This window comes from Egretta garzetta, unplaced genomic scaffold, assembly GCF_000687185.1.
Source record: "Egretta garzetta isolate BGI_Z169 unplaced genomic scaffold, ASM68718v1 scaffold34, whole genome shotgun sequence".
Taxonomy (NCBI): domain Eukaryota; kingdom Metazoa; phylum Chordata; class Aves; order Pelecaniformes; family Ardeidae; genus Egretta; species Egretta garzetta.
The window spans coordinates 5,058,179-5,077,208 of NW_009259586.1; the positions used below are offsets into that span (position 1 = coordinate 5,058,179).

At 46.3% G+C, this 19,030-nt stretch overlaps 1 protein-coding gene across 1 annotated transcript in view; it reads left to right on the plus strand.

Annotated features, from left to right (window-relative positions):
- The window catches only part of CACNA1G (calcium voltage-gated channel subunit alpha1 G), a 106,919-nt gene that overhangs the window by 59,870 nt on the left and 28,019 nt on the right, over window positions 1-19,030 (plus strand). Inside the window, exons 21-27 of the mRNA XM_035893303.1 lie at window positions 221-289; window positions 1,160-1,344; window positions 8,445-8,571; window positions 12,142-12,267; window positions 12,880-12,969; window positions 13,537-13,702; window positions 16,221-16,271. Of these exons, the coding sequence (XP_035749196.1) occupies window positions 221-289; window positions 1,160-1,344; window positions 8,445-8,571; window positions 12,142-12,267; window positions 12,880-12,969; window positions 13,537-13,702; window positions 16,221-16,271 (814 nt within the window). The remainder of the gene's footprint in view (window positions 1-220; window positions 290-1,159; window positions 1,345-8,444; window positions 8,572-12,141; window positions 12,268-12,879; window positions 12,970-13,536; window positions 13,703-16,220; window positions 16,272-19,030) is intronic.

The following is a 19,030-nucleotide window of genomic DNA, read 5'->3' on the forward strand; positions in this document are numbered from 1 at the left end:
CCATGGTGCTGACACAGACCCGGGCACTGGTGGTGCTGAACCCTGCGGCGTGGTATTGTCTAAATATTTTGGTTTTTCTCTCTTTGCGAGCAAACCCTCCGAGCCTTGTTTCAGCACAGAAGCTGAACAGTTTGCAGCCTCCCAAACATACACAGGGAGACGTACAGCTGTGGAGAGCAGTCCAGAAAACATTGTCTCTTTTTTTTATTGTTTTTGGTAGGAACGGATTTTCCTAACGCTCTCCAACTACATCTTTACAGTTATCTTCCTGACTGAGATGACCGTTAAGGTAAACGTACCCAGTGCATAAGTGTGCCTCTATTATATTAGTGATATTTTATTACAGTGGACTCGCAACCCCCCTAGGTCTACCAGCTATGAGCGAGGTGTATATTTTCCTCTTCTGAATCATACTCAAATATCCACCACATGCCTTATGCTGAGCACATTTTACATCAGAATGATTTTACTGAAGTTGCTGTTGATTTACACTGTTATATGAGCAATGGGATGCTTCAATTCAGCAATCCGTCCCTATTCAGCAACGCTCTTGAACACATGCTTAACTTCAGCCATGCATGTAAGTCCCATTGTCTTCCACAACCAATTGTCCTCAACAACCTCAGCAGATATGTGCTTTCCTGAGGAGGGAGAGACTTAAGCACATTGAAACGTTTTGCTGGATTTGAGGCAGGAGGCTCAGAAACCCATTGCTGTAAATCTCTCTTGTGTAATTCATAATCATCTTGCAGAACAATTGCTCTTTCTTTGGAAAGTTTCTCCAGTTTCTTTATTTGCAAAGCTTGTAAATGATTGCTTTGAGTCAGCCACTCTGAACTCCAGCAGTCTGTAGGAATAAAATATGTTCAAACTTCTTATGCCGGAGCTAAACATGTTAGGAACAGTTTGGTGCAGCTAGCTTTAGCTGCATTAAAAATATATCAGCTGTAAGGGACAATCTGGGATGTTTCTGCAGAGGTATTTTTACAATTCTTGCATTATAACGCTTTGCTGATTTGTCTAATTAGGCTTCTGTACTGGGAAGCAAATGGACTTGCAGCCTTGTATCTGTAAATAATGCGTTCTCAGCAGGTTGCTAACTGGAAGAAGCATATTGGATGCAGTAGTCATAATTTGTTGCAACTTCATGTCCGGGCAGGTGGTGGCACTAGGCTTGTGTTTTGGGGAGAAAGCCTACTTGAAAAGCAGCTGGAATGTGCTGGATGGGGTGCTGGTTCTCATCTCCGTCATCGACATCCTGGTCTCGATGGTGTCAGACAGCGGGACAAAAATCCTGGGGATGCTACGGGTTTTGAGACTGCTGAGGACACTGCGGCCCTTAAGGTAAGCAGAGGATGAGGAAGACCTGAAATAGCGTAGGGTGTGTGTGCCAAAGGGGGAGCTGAACACCTCCCACAAGCAGCAGCATTTGTGCAAGGGAAGGGGCAGGCGGGAGAAGGACACGGTGCCTGTCCCCAGCCTTGTGCCCAGCCTCCTGCTGCTCCACAGACAATGAGCATCCCCAGGTCCTGCAGAGCCGCACGGAGCTCCGGGCGCTCGCTGTGTTTTGGGACCAGCCCCAAGTGCAGTAGTAAACTGATCAATGCCTCTTTTGCTCATTAAAACACACATCCCCTGCTATTTGTGTTCTCATTTGCTCTGTGTAAAGTGCAACTTAACAGCTTCTTCTCCCCCTTTCCTTCAGGCAGTCGATGGCTTTCGTAACAAAGAAGGAAATTAGTAGCAGGTGGCAGATCATTTTTAAGGAAGAGGAGACTAAACTGTTGCTTAACCTAGAATGCAAAGAAGCTTTTTTTCCCCTCAGTTCCCCATTAATTTTACAGAGACATTTATTTTGAAAGTTGCCTAGACAAGATGAAAGCAGTTGTCCTGCTAACTTGGTTCCCCCATCCCTGACAGCAGGCAGTATCCCATGCTCCAGGCGCAGGCACCCCTCTGACAAGAACCTGCCCAAGGACCAGCCTCTTCCAAAGAGGCATCTGTTTTGTCCTGTACCCCAAGGCATGAAGGTTTCTCTCCATGCTAAATGCAGTCCCTCTCTAATGCCTTTGTTGCTGCTCTTGTTATGCAGCAGCTAATAAACCCTCCTGCTCAAAGCAGCTTTGTGTGCCTGTCATATCTTACTGCTGCTTCCTTCATAAAAGGTTCGCTTTGAGTCAGGATTTTCTCTTTCAGGCCAGAAAAATAGGACCCTGCTTCTGACAGAAGATGTTGTTTTACTACCCCTGTGTGAATACTGAAGTCTAAATAACAATGGCCATGCCTATACGTATATCTTTCAAATATTTTCAACAGCTATGAAAGACGTTCTGTTACACTGGGCTATGTGTACCTTGTGCCTGGTGAGTTTTAGGACGTGAGCTGCTTTAATCATTTATATCTGGGCAGATAGCGCCATTGCTGTGGCTCAGCTCCCTGACCGTATGACTAGACCGCCTTCCTACGCGATTCCAGTTCAGGCTTTTTTTCTCTTTGTGTGTCCCCTGGCATCTCCGTGTCAACTGTAATTTCTGGGGGCAATTTCTGCCAGATTGCTGGTTCAGTAGATCTATTGCTGGTTGGGTAGATCTGCTCTGCTCTTCTGTTTCGGCTGATTTTTGATCCCTGTTAAGAGAATCTACAAAAGAATCTGGATACCTCTGGGTAAAATAAGGATCGATCTCCCATCTCTGAACTGTGGAATGCAAGTTTCTCTTTTGAGGTGGTGTGGTTAAATCGGATCTATGGGAAGAGGCTTGGGTTGTGCTGAGCCCTGCTAGGGTCACCTGTCTGAGCCAGTAAAAGCCCTGTATACTGCTCTGTAGATCTACAGGTCTGCTTGGCCAGGACCTGGGTCTTCATTTACCGGAGCCTTTCTCTGCAGTCAGCTACGTGCATGAGTAGTCTGCAGTTATGGGGAGCAATCCACGGAGTCACTGCAGGCTGGAGGAAGACCTGCCATCTGGAGCATGTGCAGGATTAGGCCCTTCCATTGCTGTTCCATTCCTGTTGGCATTTGATATGTTTTCTCAGGAGACCGTGTGAATGTTTTCAGCCAACATACTGCTTTCTACTACAAAGGAAATGTAAGAAGACAGCAACAAGCCCATTCCCTAAATATGTTCACAATCAGTTCTAGTCCCCTGTAATTAGATTTGTAGGAAATGAAAAAGCGGCCATCAAACTGGGGGCTTTTCAGTAAGTCATAAATCTCCACATGTAGAAACCCATCTGCCTCTGCGATGCACATCTGGGCTGCCTTGAGCACGGCTCTGCCCGCAGCTGCCCGCTCTGCCTTTGCCGCGGGCTCAGGGATCTGCCTGGGATGTTCAGCTGGATCAACATGGGATGAGAGCTGGGACAGGTGACCTGAGTTCTTTGCACATGGTGGCTCCAGTCCCTGTGTCCAGGTGAAGTCCCCAGTGGAGACTGAACCAATTTTCCCTTTCCAGGAAAGCGTAGGGCAGAGACCAAAGTGAATGCTCCATCCCCACCACAGAGGAGCTAACCCGGCTCCTTCTGTCCTCCCCTTCCATGGGCACTCAGGGACAGGGCTGCAGGGAGGACACCCTCAGGGTCCATGGCTGCACCCATCACACTCAAGGGCAGGGACAGCCCTTGGTGTCTCTGTGTTGGCTTTCCTGGTCGATGGTCTGAAGGAGTTGTTCTTGTAGAAGACCTCCCTCATTCTGTCTCTTATTTTCTCCTGTGAAAACAACCCCGCCACTTTACACAGCACACAAACCCATGCATGCTTGTGCCTTTTGCACAAACCCTGGCTTGTGTGCCAATCATGGGGTTTTGATTGCATGATTGATTTATCAGCTGCCAGATTGAATCCATGAGGATTCGAGCCCAGCTTTATGACCAGAATTCCAAAAATATATTCACAAAGGAGCAACGCTTAAAGATGTTTCCATGACCCTCTGATGTTTCAGCCAGTAGAGGGATTGCTTATACAATAACATTCCTTCCTAATGCGTTCAACCTGCTGTTGTTGGGATCAAGTGTTGTAGCTTAAGATACAAGAGAAATCAAACCTGAAAATGTATTCAGAATTAATGTGGATGGACTTCAGTGCTGTTTTACTCTCTACAAAGCCCTGGGGTTTGACTTCCAAAGCAGATGGATAAATTATTCACTTTTCATACCATTGCAGTATGAAATAGTCATTTCATAGACTCTCTTCTATCTATCATATTATCACCTTTGCTAATTTTTTTTTAATCTGTGGAGGAAGGTCTTCATTAACATTGATCTGCTGCTTCATCTAAGTGCTGCTACTTCTTCCGAGAGCTCTGATCAGACTGGCAGGCTTAATGCTAGTGAATGTGATCCAGCTGGGGTGAGGCTGGCAGTGGGTTTGGAGCATCTCACACCAGGGGTTTGACAGCATTGGGAATGCTGAGACCAGCAGAACCGGGAGGAACTTGTGGGATTAACTTTTCTTCACACTCAAAAAAAAAAAGTCTCATTTAAATGTTCCCATTTGTCATATGCCTAATGCAGGCTGGAATTGTCCCGAATGCAAGCTCGGCGGGTCTATGGCTCTGGCATGCCCAGAGGGCTCCAAATCAGCTGTATCCTTTGGTGATAAATTGCAGGAGTGGTGGGTTGGGTAATATGACTTTACAGGCCTGATATCAGCAGGACTTTGGGCGATATTGATGAGGTGCGGGGATGCTGTATGTTGATATATTGGAAGTGACATTAATAATCTGGAAATGCTGAGGATTTCATTGGCACTTATTAGGGAGTTATCAGACTCTCAGGAGAGCGTCAGGAGTCTTTGCAAGGACTTGCCTTGGCATTGTATCAGGCCCTTAGTTTGAGGCAGCTCCAAGGTCTGAAGGTTTTCATTAGTAAGAACTATTATTTTTCAAAATCTTTTCAAAGTCTTCTCTCCCTGTAGGGCTGGAAACAGCACTGGCGTAGAGCTAAACGGGTGGCAGCGTTTACCCTCCTGCATTCTCATTTGAGGAATTCCCTGGTTGATCAAAACTCTGAAAGCAGCCAAATGCTGCAGTTTCTCAGCCCTTTTTTTCTCAACACACGACTTTGCGAAGTCAGACGAGTAACCTCCTATTTTCTCTCTCTGCTGGATACCAAATAGTATCTCACAAGGGAAATCACTTTATTATTTCTAGAGCAGGCTTTCTTAATAAGTGTTGGAGAAAATTATCAACTTTAGACTCTGGAGATTAAATTTCTTCCTTGTTCCCCCAAATTTAAGGATGCTCCAGTAGCGTGGACCACAGGCCTTCAATTTAGAAGACCTGATTTTGCCTCCATTCTGTGTGGCAGTGAGCAGAACACCTAAGTCAAGATCCCTAAATGTACCAAAATACCCAATTTCTGTCAAAATCACTGGAAATTAGGTGCCTGTCTACCTCTAAGAACATGGCTTGCGGTCCTGCCATGCCTCTGTTTCCCATCTGTAGTTTGGCAGTTGTAATATTTCACTGGGGACTGTGTGAGGGCAAGAGGTGAGGGATGGTGAGGTCTTTAGACCATCTGAGGGTCCAGAAGAGCAATTCGGCCTTAGGCTGTCTGGCCCAATGCTTGCTTTGTGCACTCAGATGGGGTGGGAAGACCCCTTGCCCTGCGGACACTGCTGGTTAGGCTGGAGTAGCCAGCTCGTGGGTCAGGCACACCAACCTGCCACCCAACCTCCTCTGCTAGTAGGCCTCAGCTCAGCTCTCGGCATTGGCACAGGTACAACGCGACAGCGGCAGCGTGGCTGACCCAGTGAGGACCTCAGCCTGGGCTGATTCATGTGGGCAGTTTTGGCAGCCCACATTGACCAGTCCCCACGCTGCCATGGCTGCAGGGGGTTCACACCCTCCCCTGGGGCATCTTACCCTTGAGTAACCTTCTGCTCCCTGAGCCATCTCACCCCCAGCTCATTCCCTAAAATAACCCAGATCTGAGCATCAGGAAAGCCGAGGTGTCTGAAAAAGGGAGCCACAGCAGCTAACTGGCAGAAAGACCCCTTGCCCTGCGGACACTGCTGGTTAGGCTGGAGTAGCCAGCTCGTGGGTCAGGCACACCAACCTGCCACCCAACCTCCTCTGCTAGTAGGCCTCAGCTCAGCTCTCGGCATTGGCACAGGTACAACGCGACAGCGGCAGCGTGGCTGACCCAGTGAGGACCTCAGCCTGGGCTGATTCATGTGGGCAGTTTTGGCAGCCCACATTGACCAGTCCCCACGCTGCCATGGCTGCAGGGGGTTCACACCATCCCCTGGGGCATCTTACCCTTGAGTAACCTTCTGCTCCCTGAGCCATCTCACCCCCAGCTCATTCCCTAAAATAACCCAGATCTGAGCATCAGGAAAGCCGAGGTGTCTGAAAAAGGGAGCCACAGCAGCTACCTGGAAGAGACACCCAGCGTGAGGAATAGCAGCATCTGCCTTTTGTGTTTCACTGGTAAGGGAGTGGATAAAAATACCACCATCTGTTTCTTTTTTAAAATGATAATTGATGAGTTACCCTTGACATTTTGAGTAAATATTTAACTAGAAAAAAAGGAAATAATTTTTAGCTTTTCAGGATACCGTTTAAAGCCAGCAGTTTTTGAAAGACCTGGTGCCTGTGCACTGAGCTCTGCCATTTGCTAAACCTGCCAGCTCTGGGGCGGGAGAGGGTTGGGACAGGCTTGGCTGGGGTCCCAGCCAAGGCCACGCATGTCGGGCATGTGGCTGTGTCCATGGGGACCTCTGCCAGGAGCACCGTGGCCTGGGAGGGGGGAGAGAGGAAGATAACTTGGATTCTCTCCAGGCAACACAACACCAAGCTGTGCTTCAGGTGGTGCAGCCAGACTTGGGGTGAAACGGGAGAGGCGGTGAGAGGACTCCCATGGCAAAAGAGAGAACCAGGCAGAAACAAGAAGGTGGGGAAATTTGTGGCACTTTTGAGTGCCAAGTGTTCAAAGGAGTCACCAGCCGGTACCCAGCAGCGCACAGGCGCTTCCCTCCCTCCAACTTACACAGCAGACAGCTATTTCTGCCTTGGGAAAGCACAGTTTCTATGACATCAGTACAAATTGATTTACAATGCTAGTGAAATGCTTAATTCCAGTTGGCATCAGGAGGAGGGAGGTATGCAACCTCTTCAGATGCCTTTCTCGGTCCCCCAGCTCTCCACCTTTAGGTCTGTAAGCTTGAATACCTCATTCATCTTGCCCAGCACAGTGAGATGGCTTCTCTAAATCACACAAGCCTGTCCTTTCATTGTAGTATTGTCCTTGAGAGTATAGTATGGTTCCTTTTTTTTTTTTTTTTTTTACCTACTTTAGTCATGTCCACATTATTCTTTCCCAACCTTTGCATGTGATCTAATCCCCTGTTATGAAATTCTGTTTGGTACTGGATGGAAAGGAGCTATAGAAGTAAGGTTGGATGCCTGTGGTCTGCTGGTGAAGTTTCACCTGGATGACACCATGGGTTCAGTAGCTGAGGTCGTACAGTGGGTGTAAGGTGGAGACCGTGATAGTACTGAGGAGTAGCTCAGGTCTCCGTACACAGCAGCTCTATAAGGGCATGTACAGATATTTTTTTTTTTTACAGTGAGGCTACTGAAACACTGGCACAGGTTGCCCAGAGAAGGCTGTAGATGCCCCACCCCTGGAAATATGCAAGGTCAGGCTGGATGAGGCTTTTAGCAGCCTGATGGAGATGAAGATGTCCCTGCTCATGGCGGGGGGGGTGGACTAGATGACCTTTAAAGGTGCCTCCCAACCCAACCCATTCTATGATCAGTATGGTCTGCAGGCAGCTGTGTAAGAGTGGTTGCTCCATTTCGCAGACTGGGACAGGGAAATTGAGAGCCTTGCCTGAAACTACACAGGAATGGACACTGGGAATCCCTCTCTTTGCAGTCCTGGACAGGCTACAGGCATAAGGGTGTGTGTGTGTGTGGATGGTCTGAACCAAGGGGCTGGATTCCAGGGAAGGTGTGATCAAGGCTGGAAACCTGGAGAGCTCTTTGGACCGAATGATAGGAAAAGGAAAATGCCAAGGCTTGAATCTATTACAAGTGAATGGTAACTAGAAGATGCTGATCAGCAAACAGATCAAGAATAGGTAGTGGGTTAGATTAAAACCATCACTCCACGTTTGAAAATATATGGGGCTAGCCTATATATCTTCCTTTCCTAGGTCCTTATCCAGTGACTTTTCTGGCCTGGCTCATTATACGTGGTCTCCTCCTCCTCTTCTTTTACGAAAAGCTGTTATGTGTAGGCAGAGACCCCTTTCCCTCAAACACCTCTATAATCTCACCAGTCAATCTTCCAGAACTGCTTCTTCCATCATGATTTTTGAGTTATTTGCCATTCTAAAAAAATTCCCTCGTGCTGTTTTCTCCACATCTTCTGTCTTGATACCAGGCAGAACTGGGCGAGGACAGGACTAACACAGCTTTTGTACTTACTTGCCCCCACAGAGTCATTAGTCGAGCTCAAGGACTGAAGCTGGTGGTGGAGACTCTCATGTCATCCCTGAAGCCCATTGGGAACATCGTGGTCATCTGCTGTGCCTTTTTCATAATCTTTGGGATCTTGGGAGTTCAGGTGAGTGCCCTGTAAGCCTTAGCACCTAACCCAAAAGTGTAATGAGCCCCAGATGGCCTGACATTTGCGTGTCCATACCAATGGGCACACTATAAGCCTTTCTGAAACTGAACCAGTGGGCTGTTTGGCCTTCTTGAGGAACGTTCCTTGCTCCTAGCAAGAAGGAAGCAGATTTCCCATTCTTGGTCAGCCATTAAAAACTCATTAACAATTACAACCTAACAACAGTGGCCCAGCTACATGCATCCCTAGCCATAGCTGAAGGAGCAATGGTTAGAGTCAGTCGGTGGAGTTGGTTTTGCCTCTCTCTGGTTCCATCGAGGTTTTCTGCCCAGCTCTGGAAACGTGTGTTGGTTTTGAATCCATAACTTTGCCACAGTTAACAGCCTGACGTGACTCAGACCCAAAGGCTTATGTGGCTCTTGGTCCCCATCCCAGCAGCACAGCATGGCCTTTCTAGCACTCTCAAGACACATTTATTTCTGACTGCCCAGTCTTGGCTATGTGTCACTTGATGCGTTGAACTTTCTTGAAGCTTCCCTGTTGCATGCAGTGATTCAAAAGCCAACATGACAACCCCCTCAAAGGCACAGAATGGGCTTTCTTCATCCTTTCTCCACTGCAAGGACTTTTACTCTGCCCGCAGCAGGACATGGATCAAGCTATTTCTCCCCTTTCTTCCCCCAGCCATGCCACAGAAGGGTCAGGCCTGAGGCATAACATGTACCACCAGAAAAACTCTGCTCAAGGAAGCTGTTAAATCCTATTCCTGTTGCGTCTGGGAGATCACATGGGGACATCTCCCCTCCACCTTTCTTCTAGGTACAAAGCAATGGGGAAATAGAAACTCTCAAAGCTGAAACTGTTGGTTTGTAAACTCCAGAGAGACCTTGACCTGGAGATTCATTCAGATTTTTACCATTTGTATAACTGAAAGCTTGCAAAAATAGAGATTTCTGAGTCTGCTTCCTCAATCCCAGGAGTGCAGGAAACCAGCGGAAAAGTGGCAGAGTTTCCAATGCAATTGATTTCTCATTACCTAAGAAGAAGAGATTCTTTCATATAAATATTCTGACATAACACTTATTTCTTTCTGAAGTTTATCTGATCTGTCACAGCCAGCTTTGGAAAGCAGCTCCGTTTGGCTTTGTTTTGGAAAGGTGTCTTATATAATATTTTATCCTAATATACTGTTTAAATAATAAATACAGCAGTGAAAATAAACAGAGGAGAAAATCATGCCATCCATAACCATCTCAGCAGCTAGATTGGCTTAGCATTACGGTACAACAACATCCATCCATTATACTGAACAGATTCATAAAGCTAAGCATATCCCCTAAAACAATATAAAACTCAGACACGGGAAAATTTATGCCAAACAGCAAAACTTGCGGTATGCTCTCTGAATTTCCTCCCTGCTACTTGTGATTGATATAATATTTTATCCTAATATACTGTTTAAATAATAAATACAGCAGTGAAAATAAACAGAGGAGAAAATCATGCCATCCATAACCATCTCAGCAGCTAGATTGGCTTAGCATTACGGTACAACAACATCCATCCATTATACTGAACAGATTCATAAAGCTAAGCATATCCCCTAAAACAATATAAAACTCAGACACGGGAAAATTTATGCCAAACAGCAAAACTTGCGGTATGCTCTCTGAATTTCCTCCCTGCTAATTGTGATTGCTCTCCCTACTGACTTGCGGTCTTATGTTGAATTGTCACGACTATTGATGTGCTTAAGTGGTAGATACAAGCAAGACTGATCCTGTATTCAGGATGCAAAATTCTCAGTTTAATATTTATGGTTAATTAGGTGCAAGATGAGGGCCATAGCCATCTTCTATAAAAAGATGATCTCTCAAAGTTACGGTTGGTTTTCCCATGTAAATGTAAGCTGGGGATCAAACCAGAGGTTTTTAGCGCTAGTAAAATGCAGACGTCCAGGTTTCTAACAGCGTCTCCTCTTAGCGAAGCTGTTTTTATTGTAGAGCTTGTCCACACGTGAATACTCATAGATAAGACACAAAAAATAGCTCGATAAAACAAGTACAGGAGGAATCACTGGGTCTTTCACTTTTGGAAGTGCTAAAATCTGACACGCTGGCAGGGATCAGCATTTTTGCAAATGGGGCTTTGTATTTCCAAACACCGTCAGTAGCTATGTTACTGCTCCCATCTGAGCGGCGTTACAGTCCAGCTCCTGGAGAAGTTACATTTGTAGTCAATGTATTAAAAAGAGTTGTTTACCTTCCTGCTTAATTAAAACTTTTCTCTGTGAAGGCTATGTCTCCCCAGTCTGCCTTACCCACGGATAGTGTTTCTCCATGGAAAGATCAGGGAATACTCCTCCTCTTGCATCCAGAAGTTTTATGACTGCGTTGAGTGGTGATTAATTTTGCATGCCTAGAGAACACCCTTCTGCTGTTGATTTCTGAAGGAAACCCATGGAGCAATGCGTGGGTTTATCTTGTTTGCTATTATTTCTACTGATATTTGTCTAGAACAACAGATCAAAACCCATCAGCGTCTTTTCTCTGTATACCCAGGTGGTGTTTTAAGGAGCCTGGAGAGCAGGCTGCCATTTCCCCCCAAAACAGTAATGTCAATAGCTTCTGTCAGCAAATAAAACTAGATTTGTTGGATGTCTCCCAGGCTTTGATACCTTCTATCCTGCTAGCATCAATCACCCTGTCTGAAGCAGTAATCATCCCCTGCCACACCGTTCTGTGTGCGGGAAGCACCAGGTCTAGCATTAAATGCATGGAGGCTCATGTTCCTTGTGCAGGTGTAAATCAGGAGCTGCCTCCCCAGGAGTTGCATCTCTCCTGGCTTACACCAAAGGAAATAAGCTTGGGATCAGGTACCCAGCACCCGTTGGGTTTGAATCCTTAAGCTCTACACAAGGAATAATTTCAGAGACCCCTGCGCAGACTGCAGAGCCTAATGACGGCTGCAGAACAGCATTCAGGATCAGAGACCGGAGCTGGACTGACAGCAGGCTTGATTCAGCGAGAGCTCGGAGTCACTTGGAGCAGCTCGGGTCCTCTCCAACGTGTCCCCTTGAGACTTGTACGAGCAGAGCTCAGTCCATCACTGTGCCTCTTCAGTGCCACCTTTGCTCTGCTGATGGAGGGCCCCGTTACATTTAATTTGTCGGTGACTCTTGAAACCAGCATCGTTAACTGGGCTGGAGTCGCCGGAGTCATTCCACGTGTGGCAAGAAGCCATTAGTTGGTCTGGGCTATTAGCCAGGGCTACACTTGAGCTGGCGACCCAGAAGGAAAGGCCTTTAGGCCAGTCTCAGATCACTGAACCAGACAACCTAATGCACAAGGTGGGTGTCCTAAATGATGTGAAATCATGCATTTGCCCATTAGGTGCGTCTTGTACCGGCTGCTTGCACTTAATAACCAGCACGAATGAGGCCATTTCCCTTAACTTCTCTGGACGGCGTGGGCTGTGCCAAATACCCCAGGAGAAATGCCCATCATCTGCAGAGAAATCCTCTGGACCGAACCCTTACCTTTCCTCTCTTTTTTGCGTGTTTTGCAGCTTTTCAAAGGCAAGTTTTTTGTCTGCCAGGGGGAGGACACCAGAAACATCACAAATAAATCGGATTGTACAGAAGCAAGCTACAAATGGGTCCGGCACAAGTATAATTTTGATAATCTCGGCCAGGTATTAATAGAATGGTAATCTGCTTCTTTGCTCCTTTACTTCCTTGACTTAAAACCTGTGCATTATTATCCCCTGGGATTTTCTTACAGGGCACTATCAGTCGCAGTAAATATTCAGTTCACATACACAGCATTCTGTCTCTGTAAATCCCAAAGGTAGTGTTTCCAAGCAGGCATACACTTCTTTTTGGAACAGAACAAGCACATGTGGCTTCATGGAGTACTTAATTGCTTCACTGCTACATAACAAACCAAATACATCTTGCAGAAGGGCTTGTCTAATAGAGCCGGACACTTCCAGCCATCTCTGCAACACAGCCTTATTTTAGCAGCGTGGTAAGGACTAATTAGTTGGGAGCAGTAGAGACCTGGAGGGTGGAAATGAAGCTGCTTTTGTCTTGGGCTTTGTGCTTTCCAAATTAGCACTCATTGCTGAACTGGGTGCTGACATTGATAGGTTTTTGCTGCCAGGAGAAACCTTGGGCATCAAAGCGTCCTATTATCAGACAGGTAATGATAATCACCAGACAGGAAAGGGCAAAGAGGAGTAAAATATTACAGGTAAGAGACCTTTAGTGCAACTCTGTCTAACTTTTTTCCCATGTCTTTCTAGGCCCTGATGTCCCTCTTTGTTCTGGCCTCCAAGGACGGGTGGGTGGATATCATGTACGATGGCTTAGATGCTGTGGGAGTTGACCAGCAGGTACGTGCTCTAGCAGAGCTGTAAGAAATGAGTTGTCAAAGGTGGCACGTTTTGGCTCTTGTTTTGCAAAATGGCTTCCACACCCCAATGGGGTCAGGATCAAGGGAGCTGTTTAACCTGGGTGTGACAAGGAGTCAAGTGAAAAGTCTGGATTTGGACCTATCCTCTTCCCTACAGATTTTGCAACAGAACTGGTGTAACTAGCATTAGGAGAACTGCTCCTATCGAAGAATGGTTTGAATTCTTAAGCAATTTGGGCATTTCAGGAGAAAAGAAGTGCTTTGTGTAGGTACAGGTTTTCAGTGAGGGACTTACAATAGCTGCAGAGGATGCCACTGTCCTGCTGTTGGCAGAACAGAGGTGGTTCTTCTGTCCTCAACACGCTCTGTGGTTTGGGAGCATTCAATTAAAATGCCTCAGAGGGCTCTAATTTTCAGGAAGAGCAGAGCACACTGAGCTGCCTCAAAGGGGCACCCATGGGTTTTGTGGATGGGGCAGCTGTATCAGTTTGCTCCCATTTTTTTTTTTTTGAGGTTCAGTTGACATTTGCCTTCCTCCACTTTGCAGCCAGTCATGAACTACAACCCATGGATGCTCCTCTACTTTATCTCCTTGGTGGAGAATTTCCACAAGTGTCGGCAGCACCAGGAGGAGGAAGAAGCCAAGAGGCGGGAGGAGAAGAGGCTTCGCCGGTTGGAGAAAAAGAGAAGGAGTAAGGAGAAACAGATGGCTGGTCGGTAGTCTTTCCACATCTTTCTGAGTCCTGCCTGACCTTCCACACAATCCCCTCCTCCCTTCCCTCCCTGCCTCGCGTCTGGTGATCATTCTTCTCCCAAAAGCATGTCCAGCTATAAAATTTGCATGAAGGAAATAGTGTCGTTTTAGGCTGAGCAAGGAGCCATGGAAGCCTTTTTAGTGGCTGCATGATTTGCAATGACTTTTTCATTGGAGGTTATTTAAATTAAAATATAATAATAATCAGACCTGGAGCTTCTTGGATAGCAGAGCTCAGTGTTACACAAATAGTGACAACTGCAAAGATCAGCAGTGCCGGATGGCACCATAAATCTTCTGAGTCATGAGCACTGTTGCTGATAACTGGATTCACTATTTGGTTTATTACAGCCTTGTAATGCCACAGTGATGTTACCTGTCCCATTTATCAAGCAGGTTTATTTATTGGCACAGTAGCACCACTGCTATTCAAGAGTGTAATAAAATAATGGAGCCAACTCATTCTAGTAATGCTTAAAAACTCCTTAGAGAAACATATCAATGCGTTTGCTTGAGAAATACAGATTAGAAAAAACAAAAAAAAAAAAAAGCAGTTGAGGAGAGTAACTAACTAGGCAAGATAGCACTGACAGAGATTGAACCAAACTCCAAACTGGATGTGCAAGCTTGCAGCCCTGCCTAGAGAAGGCTTTGCAGGTGAAAGGAGGCTAGACCTCCGCTCTGCCAAAAGTCTCCAACCTGACATTTGTCTTTCAGTCTTTTTATTCTTTTAATTTGGTTGAATAAGTAAGAAGTCAGCCAGCCAGAGGCCACAGGCCGGAGGTACTCTTCTCGCATGCTCTCTCTTCTGACTGAACTTTCTCCGTTGCCCGTCGTGTCCGTGGCCTCACGCTTTCCCTCCCTGGTCAGTCCGCCTGCTGCTCTCACCGTGTCCCCTTTCACATCTCTTCTCTATCTTTGACAGACTTCAGTACTGTTTAAGAGGCTGTCTGATCAGGCGCTTGTTCTGAAAGCTGGTAATATTAAGTCTGTTTTATTTTTTTAATAGCATTTAATAGGTGTTTAATAGTTTTAATAGGTGTTTAATAGCTGTAACAGGCTTAATCATGCAACCACGTACTACAATGGTGTCTCAGACTCTCTCAGTTCAGCACTTACCCAGCACTCAGCACTTACCGAGCACTTTCCTTTGGTCACATCTTTAAGTCCCATGAGCTTCACAGGTTTTGTAACCAGTAGGAGGTATCACACCAGCCTCTGGACATCAAACTCTGGTTTATGCCAAGAGCCTGGCTTCCTCAATGGTCAGTGGAAAGATGGAGGCTTCCCTCAAGAGCGGTGGAGGACACGTTAGACTGTTCTAAGTTAAGTGGGATATGGATGGAAAGATTTTTTTGTTTTGTTTTTCACATCAAGGAAATGCCTAGAAAGCTCTTTCAGTCAGCCCATGTTCCCAAACATAGTTTCAGGCTGATGAGTTAGAAAATGTTTTTAAAAGCTGGGTAGAAAGATCCCGATTTAAAGTTGCAGTTTTGGAAAGCAGACATTTCTGTAGAAGAAAAATAGATGTTTAGTTATTATTAATGACCTTATTTATAATGCTAGAGGAACTAGATGAAGAAAAGACGTCTGGGCAATTTCCCAGTGGGAAGGAATCACAAACCATCCTTGGAGATGTAGTTACTCATTCAGTCCTATGAAATGCCTAATTAAAGAGGCAATAAACAGCTATTTTACTGAGGATCAAATATTGCTGAGTATTCAATCGCCATAAAAACCTTTCAAGAGCAAAGTACAAAGCCCTCCAAATTGCTTCAGAACAGTTTTCCCAATTTGCGTTCAGTCAAACGTTGGTTTTAATTGACCGTGTCCAGCTTTGCCCTCGGAGGCAACAGATGTCATTGCTTAGCTTCATTCTGCATGGTGAGAACTTGCAGATGATACCAAGATAGGGCTTTGATTATGCCAGCAACTGCATGGGGGTTCCTTTCAGCTGGGCTTCGTGAGTGTCCCCAGATGCCCAAACCAAACTGTGGATGTCAGGCATGGACAGATGTAGCCATCTAACTGGTTGCACAGCCATTTTTGATTGTAGACTATTCAAATGCAATTACCCAAATTGGACATCTGAAAGTCAGAAAAGCATGTGAGATTCCAGCTTGGTGAGATGTAGGCAGATGCAGGAGTGGTCGCTGTGAGGTGAGCTGGCCCAGCAGGATATGTACAAAGTCCGTCCTTCCAAAGTGTCTTCTCCTTAATCATCGTCAAGTGAGGGGGTTCTCAGGGATGCTTTGGGCTTCCACCTGTGTACCTGGGAGAAGCACAAGAGCCCTTCCTTTTTCACGACAAGCCCGCGGACCTGACCCCACCCTCCATGAGGCACAAGGAGAAGATCCTGCAAGGAAACACTCCCGGTAGAGGCAATGGAGAGCCTGAGAGCCATAGGGACCTCGGAAGGGGAAGGGAAGTCTTGCTGTGTGTCCTGCTGGGTGATTAATGCCGTTTCGTTCTTTTAGATCTAATGCTGGATGATGTATTAATGGAGAGCTCAGCCAGTGCAGTGCAAGGTACTGGGAAGTCGGCACGTCTCGTCCCACTTGAATGGCAGTGCTGTGTCACTAACGGCTGGCCACCGCTGCTGTGAGGCATCCCACTAAACCCCGTGTGTGGTGCAAAGCTCGTTTGCTTACTTCATGGCACACGCATATCATTCTGAACTGCAGGTCTGCAGACCTGGCTCAGGACTGACACTTTGCAAACCCTTAATTTACCCCTTGATCATGTTATGTTCTTCAGTATTTTTTTGTTCTGGTTTTCATTAAGACACTGTCAGACTTCTCATGACTTTTTTTTTCTCCTTTTTTTTTTTATTTTTTGTTGGTTTTTTTTCTTAGAGAATAATGACTGGACGGTGAAATGGGTCCTTTATTTTTTGCTCCAGCTTTCCAACCGCCAACTTAGGAGTCTCTGAATAATTTGCAGGAGTGTCTCTGGAAGGCAGGCAGTCTTGCTTAGGGAGGTTATTTCATTATTTCCCCAGCCATTGCTCATTGCTCCACGAATGCTGTGCTTCAGGGAGGCACAGTATTTTTTCAGCAGGGTAGAATTCGCTATACCGCAGAGCCTCAGTGCTTTAACGGAGAGATCAACCCCACACCAACCCGCAGCGTGGACGAGAGGTCTGGCCAGTGCGCTGCCCAACTTGTAAATTCTTCGTATTGATTCGAGTTGTTCAATCCATGAGGCATCTTGTGAATTAAAAGAAATAAAGATGCCACCTCCAAGCCTTTCCAGGCCCTGGTGGGGATGGACCAGCTGAGCTGAACACTGCTGGGGGCTTGACCCGGCTGCCCTGACCAGGGCTTGCTCGTGTCGCCCTTTCCCATCCCACCCCACCAGGATGGTGCTCAGGGCTGTAAATCTGTCCCTTTCTCTTTTTATTTTTAGGAGAAGCTTTGATCTGGCAAGCATTTTGTTTAATTCATAACTTAAGAATATTAGCCTGAATAATTAAAGAGGCACCAACATAGAAACAAATATAGCAGTCATTTTTGACAAAAATAATATGCAAGGAAAATTGTGCCATTAAAACTCTCACCTGTGAACAAGCTCCCAGTGCTCGAGATGGGAGCAGGGCTCCATCCATCTCTCACATATTGCAGGGACTTTTGATTAAATAAAACTTGCAAGGGGAGGGCTGTCGGCTTTCACTACAGAGGACAACTCAGGGAGACTGAGGTTCCTACCTTATATTTCTAAGACCTTGTTGGAAGGTATCACAACATGCTTTAATAAATCCTGAATCTCCTTCCCATTGCCATTCCTTTTATTTCTTTGCCTTCATCCTTGCTCTTCTTGGCACGCCTCCTGTCCTCTCCTGTGGAACAGGGCCAGTGCAAGGCGGGGGGGTTGTCGCTGGGTTTGGGGGTCTGTTTATTATTTTTCTTCTTTTTGTTTGGATGTGACTCCTTTCCTGGTCCTACAGAGCTACATCAAGGCTGTCTTATTTTATTTCATTTTATTTTTAAGGCATTGAACTCATTCCAAACCCCTCCATTATCCCGCTCAGGCTCAGAAAGACTCTTAGAGTTTGCCTTTAAAATGCGTGCAATTGTCAGGTCTGTGCTTTGTGTTTCCTTTTGTCGTCTTTTCTTTGGATCCAGTGGTAGTGAATGTGCCACGCTGCTCTTCAGGCACCAGCAAGAGGGAATAGAAAGGTTTTCTTTCTGAACCTGACTGCTGGGGATATTAGGGAATCAGTCCCGGGTGCTGTAAACGAACCTCCTGTGGTTCAAAGAGAAATCTGGAGTTGTGACCCCAAAGCTTCCACACATCTCTGCATTACAGAGGGCTTCTTTTCTCTTTCTGTGAAGATAAGATAGAGGATTGTGTGTGTGCTGCTGCTGCCTGGTGCTTAGTGAGATATTATAATTTTATTTTTTCCTTTTTTTTTTTTTCCAAGTCTACATTCTATCACAACTGGAATCTTCTCAGTGGAAATAACTTATCATTTTCCATCTTGCTTTTTTTTTTTTTAATAAATCCATTCAGTACAATAAAAGCCAAGTAAAACGCCGTGTTTAAATAAAAAAAGTTCCTTCAGTGCAAACTACTTTTTAACCTAATAATATTCTTAATACAGTTTGTAAATCCAGCTGCGTCACGGGCTCATTGCTCACTGGTTTGCTGCTGTCCTCCGGATATACTCAAACCTGCAAAGTAGTTAATTCCCTTATTATAGGAGAAGGAAGAAGCTGGAGGAGACAGTAATGGAATTGTCCCACTCTTGCGAATTCCAATTTCCCATGCCTACGCACCTCTGGCTCAAAAGCCACCTCGGGGAAAGTGGCAATTTCTCTCTTGACAGAGCTATATTCGGAGGCAGCGCTATTCGGAGATATTTCGGAGCTACGTGCCCAGCCCCATTCCCCCTGAGAAAATGCAGTTAATGGGAAGAGAGTGGCCCTGGCCCTATCTCCCGCGGTGCCAGCAGAGAGCGGCTGAGCCCTGGGACCCTCGGGAGCTGGCAGTGGCACTGCCCGGCAAAACCAGGGGTGCCTCCAGCGGTGCTTTGCTGCTCACGGGTGCCATTCCGCAGGTCACATCCTAGAGCTGTCAGCGGCACGGGGCTTAATGCCCCAAACCCGGGCTGCGATCGCCAAAGGGAGAAGCTGGAGCAGGCTCAGGAATGGGAAATGTTTATCCTGCAACAGCAATTTGCCTTTCATTGCCTTTCCAAACGGGCAGGAGAGGATGGCGATGAGCTTGGCTACCCTGGGATGCAGGCTGGGGCCGGCCGTGTCTGGCTCCCACCCCCCGCCCCCCG